Source organism: Apium graveolens, unplaced genomic scaffold (genome assembly GCF_009905375.1).
Source record: "Apium graveolens cultivar Ventura unplaced genomic scaffold, ASM990537v1 ctg8570, whole genome shotgun sequence".
Classification (NCBI taxonomy): domain Eukaryota; kingdom Viridiplantae; phylum Streptophyta; class Magnoliopsida; order Apiales; family Apiaceae; genus Apium; species Apium graveolens.
The window spans coordinates 49,162-58,940 of record NW_027421289.1 but is presented as its reverse complement, the minus strand read 5'-3'; the positions used below and the strand labels follow the sequence as shown (position 1 = coordinate 58,940).

At 34.0% G+C, this 9,779-nt stretch overlaps 1 protein-coding gene across 1 annotated transcript; it reads left to right on the top strand.

Annotated features, from left to right (window-relative positions):
• The first annotated feature begins 4,067 nt into the window (after nucleotides 1–4,067).
• Nucleotides 4,068–5,976, top strand: LOC141705118 (protein FAR1-RELATED SEQUENCE 5-like). The gene is made up of 7 exons (XM_074508197.1): nucleotides 4,068–4,098; nucleotides 4,398–4,841; nucleotides 4,970–5,043; nucleotides 5,095–5,282; nucleotides 5,360–5,435; nucleotides 5,524–5,634; nucleotides 5,902–5,976. Exons 1-7 carry the CDS (start codon nucleotides 4,068–4,070, stop codon nucleotides 5,974–5,976), a joined length of 999 nt encoding a protein of 332 aa, XP_074364298.1.
• The last annotated feature ends 3,803 nt before the right edge of the window (nucleotides 5,977–9,779 follow it).

Below are 9,779 nucleotides of genomic sequence, written 5' to 3'. Positions count from 1 at the left end.
TAGAGTACTTAGATATCTAAAAGGCACAATGTACCTTAGTTTACACTACAGGAGATTTCCTGGTGTGCTTGAAGGGTACAGTGATGCAAGTTGGATAGCTAAGAAGTCTGGTTCCAATGGAGTGACTGGATACGTGTTCACCTTGGCTGGTGGAGCAATATCCTGGAAGTCAAGCAGACAGACTATTGTTACTCGGTCTACTTTTGAGGCTGAGTTGTGTGCACTTGATGCCACAGGGACGGAGGCTGAATGGTTACACGGACTTATGTCTGCAATACCTGTAGTAAGCAGACCGCTCCCTGCTATTGCTATTCACTGTGATAGTCGAACAACTATAGACAAGATTAGCAGTAAAAAGCATAATGCTAAAACTAAGAGACACATCCAAGTTAGACTCAAGTCTATAAGGGGTTTAGTGACTGATAGGATCATAGCTATAGAGTTCATAGGAACTCAGAATAATATAGCTGATCCTCTTACTAAAGGACTGGAACCTGCAGTGGTCCTTAAGTCAAGGTTGGGGATGGGATTGTCAACCCATCATAATTCATCAACAGTGGGAACCCAATACACATGAGAGGAGATCCCTCGAAGTGTATTCAATGGGTAATAACAAGCTGTAAGGATGAGTTGGTAGTACCTTTGCTACATAGATGATACTATAGTATCTGAGTCTATCCCCTGTAAACCTAGAAGGTACTGACACTGCCAGAAAAGCAAGAGTGTTAAAACTCTGAATGGGATCAAGTCATTTGACGAGATAGAGGCAGTATATCTCTGGAGATGCCCAGCTAAGCGAATGTAATTGTGTGGTCGCAATTAGAGGATAGGGTTAATCCTTGAAGCATTCGACGAACAGGATCGAGACATGACCATTAATGTCTCAAAGCCGTAGATTGGCACCATAACCTTTGACTTGTCGTCGTCTATGGAATATGGTTATACTAAACGGATTAAGATTCAAGGTGAAACATTCCATCTGAGTCCGATAGCCATTGAAGTAGAGGAATTAGGAGGGTTCAAACCCGGAAGGGTACCGACTCTGAAAAACAAGTCATGATGGGAAATTGATCACATTTCTGTATGGATTTGTGGGGGATTGTTAGAAAATTAGGATTTTAGAGCTTAATTTAATTATGTTCTTGATGTTAATCCTAAAATCTAATGATTGGAAATTGTTCAATGATATTTGAACTTAAATTTTCATGTATGGTTTTAAGAATTTTCTTAATGAAATCCATATGAAATGAGAGTTGAAAGTAGCTTGGAAAAGCTTGGAAAATTTGAGAATGTTTGTCCCACATTGAAATAAATAAAGGGGGTTGTGTGCTTTATATGGTATTACCCACATGAGTAGTATACAACTACTAAGGTGTGTGATGGTCCATTGTGTTGTTGTGTGCTTCACGCGTACACACACACACACACGCCCGCCCCGCCCCGCCACGCACCGCACCGGACCGGACCGGACCGGGTCGGGTCGAAGGGCGATTTGGGCGAATGTCTCGGCGTCTCGCGTACGCGAGGCGACCTGGGCGAGGATTTTATTTATTTGAGAATTATTTTAATTCGAATTTATTTATCGGTGATTGGATTATTGGGCTGGGTTCTGAAATAGGCTAAGTAGTCTAAATATATTGAACCTGCAAATAATCTGATCTGTAACAAATTCTGATATAAGAATCAGAACTTAAGAACTGATGAATAAAATCAGAACTTAACAAGTTCTGATATCAGAATCAGAACTTAAGTACTGATGAGTCGAATCAGAACTTAAGTACTGATGAGTCGAATCAGAACTTAACTTAAGTTCTGATAATAATGTGGGTGTTAATGTGAAAAGCTGTTACAAATAATTTAAATTCAAAAGCTGTTCAGTTTTGATTTTTTCATTTATGAATTCAAAATCTGATCAGTTTTGATTTTTTTCATTAATGGAGCAGTTTAATTCAGACATTAAGTGTGTGGACAGTTTCATTTTTCCTCTCCTATAAATAGAGGCTAAAATGAATGAATATAAAACACTACATTCTCATCTCTTCTCTTCAACCTCTCTGCATTTCTCTCCCATAAGTCCTGAAGTGCTGATATTTTCCGGCGACTGAGGTGCTGGTCGAAGTGGAGGTTTTGTTGCTGCTGTTAACATAAACTCCGAGCTGTTTTATCCTGGTGGAGATATTGCGCACATCCCAAACGCAGGAGGTAGGGGGCAATAATCTCTTCAAGAATGTTGAGAAACTCACTAACAAGTATAGCAACATAGAGGCAAGTGTATAAAGAATTTAACAAGTTTAGGCCAAGACCACAGTTAACAAAACAAAACATGCAGGTAAACAAAATCAGTAACTGAAATAACGAAGAGAGAAAGAAAGATGTACCCGAAACCATAGCTTTCAATAGTGACTGAAATAAAGGTTTACAGATACAAAATGCCAAGAAAATAATCACAGCTGAGTCACCAGGCCTTGCGGCCATTCTGGCGGCACTAACAAACACTTTGTTTGATGTCTATTCTTCTGATGCCTACTCTGCAAAACTCTTATGGGAGAAGCTGGACCAGACACATAATACTGACTCACAAGGTCTAGAAAAGTATTCTGTGGCAAGGTTCCTCGAGTTCAAGCTGGTGGACAATAAGTCCATGACTGAGCAGGTGCATGAGTTCGAGATGATAGTGCATGCTTTGAAGGAGTCTGGAATGAATCTCCCGGAGAAGTTCAAGGTGATGAGTGTGATTGAAAAACTCCCGAAGTCTTGGGAAGAGTTCTCTCTCTCCCTGAAAAGACAGAAAGGAGAGATCACCTGGACCAACCTTATGCTGGACATCTCGGTACAAGAACAACACAAGTCCAAACAGGGACATGTGATGCCAACTGAACACGGTACCTCGAAGGTAAACATAGCAACTGTAGGACAAAAGAGGAAGGCTTTTGCTAAGAAAGCTAATAGTAATAAACCTAAGAGTGACAAGGACAAGGCCAAGAAACCCAAGGCAAACAAACCATGCTGGTCTTGTGGGCAGGTTGGGCACTGGAGTAAGGACTGCCCTACGAAGAAAGCGAAGAAAACCGAGGTAGCACAAGCAAATGTTGTGCTTGGAACCGCAAGTGGGCCTGTAGTGAACATGGTTGTTGGTGAGGCTATGGCTTCTGAAACCAACGTTGACCGGTATGTATCCTACAACCCTGTGATATTTTCTACCTATCTGTCAAATGAATGGTTGATAGATACTGGAGCTAATGTACATATTTGTGCTGATATTAGTTTATTTTAGTGAGGTTATTATTTTATGGATTACAATTTATTTGAGGTTCACATATATATATATATATATATATATATATATATATATGATAGTGCTCTAAAAAGGTAAAATTTTCGTAATTAAAATTGCTGACTTTTAAAAAGGTAAAATTTTGAATTCGAAAATTGATGATTTTGTGCAAAGTAAAAATTTTAAATTTTATAAAATTACAAACTTTAGCTACGAAGATTACAAGTTCTCATAATTCTCATTTTAAGAAGTTCTTATTTGAGCAATATATATATATATATATATGTATGTATATAAGCAATTGTTGAAATGAAAATAATTCTTATTATATAAGTAGAATGAAATCTTAGCCATTTATTTTTTTCCCAAAGATTCATCCGATCCGTTTATTTTGTTATTAATTCAAAACCTTGAAGACATTTATATGGTCTAATTAATTTCAAGGTCACCATTTATTTCTATTCTTTCTCTCTATACTATTTCTCTCTCTAAGTTTTCTCTATCAATTTCCGCATCCCGTACATTCTCTATCTTTCTTCAATTTTTCTTTTTCGTGATTATTACTAAGCTCACTGAGTTCATATCTTGTTTCTTTTCATTTTTTGTAATCGATTGATTTCGTAGGTATTCTAAAGCACGATTACTTCAGATTTGTTGAAAATTTCTATGAATTAAGGTAATTACTTGCGTTTTAAACTCTTTTTATGTGTTTCATACCTTTCAGTTGATTTAGTAGTTTAAATGTAAAATTTAATAGTTACTTTCACTGATTATTCGACTATTATTAGTGATTATGTGTTGTGAGCTAACTTTGATTGTAGTGCGTTTGTAGTTTTATTTCTTATGTATTTTGAATTTGTAAGTTATTATTGGTATTTTTTTAGTGATTATAATTTTATGTGAATCAATGTCATTTGCTTATGTCTTAAGCCTTAACTGATTATTTGACTACGATTAGTGATAATGTAGTTATTAATTAATTTTACATGTGGTACATTTGTTATCATTGATGTTGCTTTTTTATTTGTAATTGTAAACAAGTGTATTGTTAGTGATTGTTGGTTAATTATGCTATATTAATATATTTTAGTTTGTTATGACTGAATTTTTTATATGTTTTTAGGTTCCAGTTGCGGTGATTCGTCTCATATTAGCCGTTTAGTAGGTGATTATGTATCTAATGGCGGTAACAGTTTATCTGAAAGTGAGATTTCTGTTTCGCGTTTTAATATTACACATGGTGGTCATAAGTATTACATTCCAAAGTATAGTGGTGATATTTCTAAACCAGAGGTTAATCAGAGTTTTGATAGTTTGGAAAAAGGTATTGAATTTTACAAGGAATATGGGAGGTTGTCTAGATTTAATGTGAGGTTGAATATTGAAATGAAAGATGATAGGGATGAAATAATTTTGAGAAAATATATTATTTGTGGGAGAGCTGGTTTTAATGATCTGCCTAGAAATTTAGATGAAAGTTCTAGTAAAATTGTTAAGCGTAGGAGGACTATTTCAGGGAGGTGCGGATGTAAAGCAATATGTGTTTTCCAACGTATTGGTCCGACAAGTATGTTATTGCTGTGTTTGAGGAAAAACACAATCATCCGTTAGCTTCTGAAGAGGGTCTTCAATTTTTGAAAGCAAATAGAGAAATGACTAATCGTATGCGCTAACATGTTGTTGATACTGCTAAAGTGAATATTGGTACTAGTAAATCTCTTACTTTGATGAAGGAACATGTTGGTGGTTATGGCAATATTGGTGCTTCGGTACATGATTTTTAGAATTTTAATAGAGATTTAAGGTGTTATGTTGGTTAGGCTGATGCACAGATATTGCTGGAAAAGTTTAAAGTTTTACATGAGACATGTGAATCATTTTATTATGCATATGATGTTGATTGTGAGGGTCATTTAACGAATCTTTTTTGGGCTGATGCTACTGCTAGAAGAAATTATGAATTAAATGGAGATGTTGTATCCTTTGATGCTACATTTAATACAAATCGGTATATTTTCTACCATTTTAGGTTTTTTTTTTTAAATTGTATGATTCTTTTTGACCATTTTGTGTTTATTTTAACAGGTATAACATGATCTTTGCTCCTTTTACCGGTGTGGATAAACATGATCTATGTGTCACATTTGCTGCATGTCTTCTTGTTAAGAAGGATAACAGTCATTATACATGGGCGTTTCAGCATTTTTTGAAGCAATAAAGCATAATCATATTCTTATGGTTCTGACCAGTGTCATGCAATGAAAGCTGCTGTTCCTGAAGTTTTTAAAGCAACCAATGAATATCCTGCCACTAAGCATCGTTTATGCATGTGGCATATAATCCAGAAATCCCCTCTTAAGGTATGTTAGATGATAATTTTTAAATTTATTTTTTTATTTTGGTGATTTATTGCATTTGGTTGTTACTGTTTTTGTTAGATTGATTTATATTTTTTAACCAATACCATCTTCTTTGAAAATGATCACTGATTTCGCTTCTATAATATTATTTGTTGGTAATATTGATTTTCTTTGTTTGGCTTTTTTGGCTTCTTTTATTTATCGTTTTTAAGTTGTTGAAGTGATTTCAATGTTTGATTTTTGTATTTGCTGTAATTTATTTGTCAGCTTGGCAATCGATTGTGTAAGGAAACTGACTTTATGGAGAAGATGAAGAAATTTATCTGGTCTTCAACTATTTAGCCTGATGAGTTTGAATCAGGGTGGTTATCAGTTATGAAAGAGTTTAAACTTGAATGGAACAAGTGGTTAGGAAAAATGTATTCGCTTAGAAAGTCTTGGATTCCTGCGTATTTTTGAGGTGAACCTGTGTTTGGGTAAATGAGAACTACCTCGCGGTCTAAGAGTGATAATTTTTTCTTTAGTCAGTTTTATAGATAAGGGAGTACTTTATGTGAATTCTGGTTTCGGTTTGAAAATGCTATGGATAAGCGGCGGAATGAAACTCGTAGATTAAACCATGAGTCCAATTCAAGCCTGCCAATTACTGTTTCAGAGTGGTTCATTGAAGATGATGCTACTGATTTGTTTACAAGAGCTATTTTTTATAAACTTCAAGATGAGATTATTTCTTCTTGTTTGAATATGCAAATCAAGAAAATGAGTGAAGAAATTGACGGCATTACTTGTTTGGAAATCAGAGATGTTAAAGTGAAAGATAAAATCTTTAAGGTAATTGTATGATATTTCATTAATTACATAGTATACTCTGTGTTGGTGATTATTACATTTGATTAAATTTTGCAGGTGAGTGTCAGCTATGATCATGATGTGTGTTCATGCAATAAGTTTTTTATGTGTGGTATTTCTGTGGTTTAAAACAAATTGGATTAGTTAAATTCCCCAAAAGTATGGTTTTCAATCGTTGGATGAAAATTGCTGAAAGTGGCAGTTCTTCAGTGTCTTTTGTTATTTCCGAAGATCATCTTAAAATGCAAAAGGTTGCAGTCAAAGTTAGTCATATCAGGTTTGAATTCCGTAAAGTGGTTAACAAAGCTGGTACAGATTTAGATAAGTTGGATCATGTTCATTGGACAGTAAAGCAATTAAGTACTGATATGGATGATGGTGATGGTAGTGTAGGTGTTATGTCGAAAGCAGAGTTTATGGCAAATGTAGTTGGTCAGAAGCTGACACAAGATGTCAAGGTTAAAGTACCAAACATATGTAAAAATAAAGGGTCAGCCTTGAAGAGATATATCCGTCTAAATGAGAAGGCAATGAATAATGTAAATAAGAAGCCTCGGAAGGGTAAACAATGCAAAGCAACTGCTCATGAGTACATGAAATGTCCACGAAAAAGAGAAAAGAAGTACAGTTCATGCAACTAGTATTCCAGATTATTTTTCCCTTCAAGGATTATGTCCTCTACCAAACTGCATTTTAAGTTAAAGGTTTTTATTTTTGTACTTATGTTTTCATGGTTTTCTAAAAATGTCTTTTGATTTTGCGATTGCCTGATATTCTTAGAGTAACCAATGATTTCACCTTCTAGGAATACCGAAAAAGAAATAGTTGCATATGTATTCTAAAATTCGAAACACAAATACAAAGACATGAATTTTGCAAGTCATTATATTTGATGTGAAGATAATAATCAATAGAAGTATAGTTTAAAACTCATACGATGATTTTCCTAAAAATTTTGGAACAATAATTCTGAATTTTGTCATGCAAATATTCTAATATTTTGGATTAGCTATTGTTGTAATCTTGTGGCTTCTTGAGTTCAGTTTCCTCAATGTTACTATTACGCGTCTCACACTCTTATATCTTTAATAAATTAGAAAATTGATATTTAAGTACCAAACCATCTCAAGGAGCTTCTTGTGTATGTATTTTTAATATTTTTCATAAAAGTTACAATTTGAAAACATTTATTTAATTAGATGAAAAATATATTAAAAGTTTGGTCAACTATGGGGTTTTACTATTTGCACCACTTTTACTAAATATATTGATTTTTCTCAAATAGTTAACTCAATTGACACACCGTCTTTGCGTGCACGATCTACAGAGTGTCTAGAATAAAATTACTCAAAAATATATTTTTAGGAAGTGCAATAAAAAACCGGAGATAGCAGTTTTTAGGCAGTAAGCATTTTTGGTGATTACTCTTTGCATGACCTTGACTCCGATATTTTTGTTAAATCTAAAATTTAACATTTTAAGTTCAAATTTTAAAGAGGTCTTCCTCGCTGTATAGGTCATTAACTGTTCATGTTTCATAAGTTTTAAAAAAAATTGAGGGCCATGTTTATTCCCCTGTCAGTACCACGTAACAGTTTGGCTTTCTCGACATTGTTCACTAAAACGGACTTTTCTCCGAAACCGTAAATCACCTTGACACGATCTTTATATATTTACAAACTACGAAAGAAGTTTTTTACAGTTACGGCAAGTGGAATTCAAAATTACAAGTTTTACATTTTGTAAAGCCCTAAACACACACAAACATAACAACGGGTATATGCGTAACGATTCCCGAGTTTACTACGTGTTGGTTTTCTTAGTGTATGTGTTGGTGTTGGTTTTCTTGGGAATGTTTTTTATGGTATTTTTGGAGATTTGGAACTCTTGCATCAAAATTGTGATGGTGGTAAATATCACAAGAAATTTCTTTCGACAACAAAAGACAGTTCATAATTTGTCAATCTTGGAAAAGCAATTCAGAAACAATAGAAATAAGCCTAAAAGATTTTTTAGAATTTTCGTGGATACATTGTTTCAAATTATCGACAATAACTTCTAATAGAGGTAAAAAGATTGAACAGAAACTCGCCTTTCTTCTCATTAATCGAAACTGTTTCAAGTTATCGACAATAACTTCTAATAGAGGTAAAAAGATTGAACAAAAACTCGCCTTTCTTCTCATTAATCGAAACTGTTACTATTAGAAACCTGAGCGAAAAAGACATAAACAACTCGATTCCACGAAAGTTTAGATGAATCTTCGATCTAATTAATCACAGATTTTATATCTGAAACTATAATATTAGGTGGTATGTTTTCATAAACCTAATTTTCACATAATATTTTCTAGATAAATAATAAAATTGAAAAATTAAAGTAACATAATTGAAGTCTTAAAACCAATCGTCAGAGTATGAACTAAGCGAATCAATTATTCAAACCACAAGATTTTTCTTGTCATTACGCAATCGTTGCGAGCATAAATTTTTTTTTATCAAACCAAGGGGGAAATAGTTCCAAATAGTTGATGCAAGTCCTCCAAAGTTGTTGTTGTCATTCAGAAAGCAACCACGCCCAAAAATCCTCGCCCATTCCCTAATAACATTTCGCACGGGAATTATTAATTTAATTATGAGGTAAAAGTAAAATTGTATAGATATTTGTAGTTTAAAATTTGAAATGCTAAGCTACTACTGTAAGCTAGGATAATACCTGCTGATCATCATTAGACTGATGATTTCCTTTCGATTCAAAATGGGGAGTCCCAGTGTTGCATCCATTATCATGATACTATAATATTTGTCATATACAGGATTAATTAGTTTAGCATTGAAGATGAAAAGCTAAGAGACTCATGTTCAATTTTAACACCTGGTATTGTAATTTCTTAATTCCATTTAACATGAAACATATATCAACATCTCATACTAGCGGAGTTATCAAGTTTAATGCTATGTATTTGTAAAATATTAGTAATTGCTTGTTTCACGTGAAATGACTTATGTTATGCAGCTATTCCTGAGTCTTAATGATATGAAATATGATGTTAACATGATATCAGATCCTGATATCCCTGGTTACTGGAGGACTCAAGCGAGTCCCTCCTACCCCAATATTCTCAATAACTATTGAAAAGATTGATATTGTACTTTGGTGTGCCCAAAAATGGGACGAGATCCCGACTGGGATCCCCACTTAGTAATTGAAAATCGTAAGAATTTTCGTAATTAAAATTGCTGACTTTTAAAAAGGTAAAATTTTGAATTCGGAAATTGATGATTTTGTGCAAAGTA

Bases quoted from the DNA above. Each gene is read 5' to 3' on its own strand.
- LOC141705118 (XM_074508197.1), top strand. From the start codon at position 4,068: ATGTGTTGTGAGCTAACTTTGATTGTAGTGC. The intron at 4,099-4,397 runs GTTTGTAGTTTT...ATATGTTTTTAG, and splicing joins GCTAACTTTGATTGTAGTGC to GTTCCAGTTGCGGTGATTCG. The intron at 5,635-5,901 runs GTATGTTAGATG...TTTATTTGTCAG, and splicing joins TCCAGAAATCCCCTCTTAAG to CTTGGCAATCGATTGTGTAA.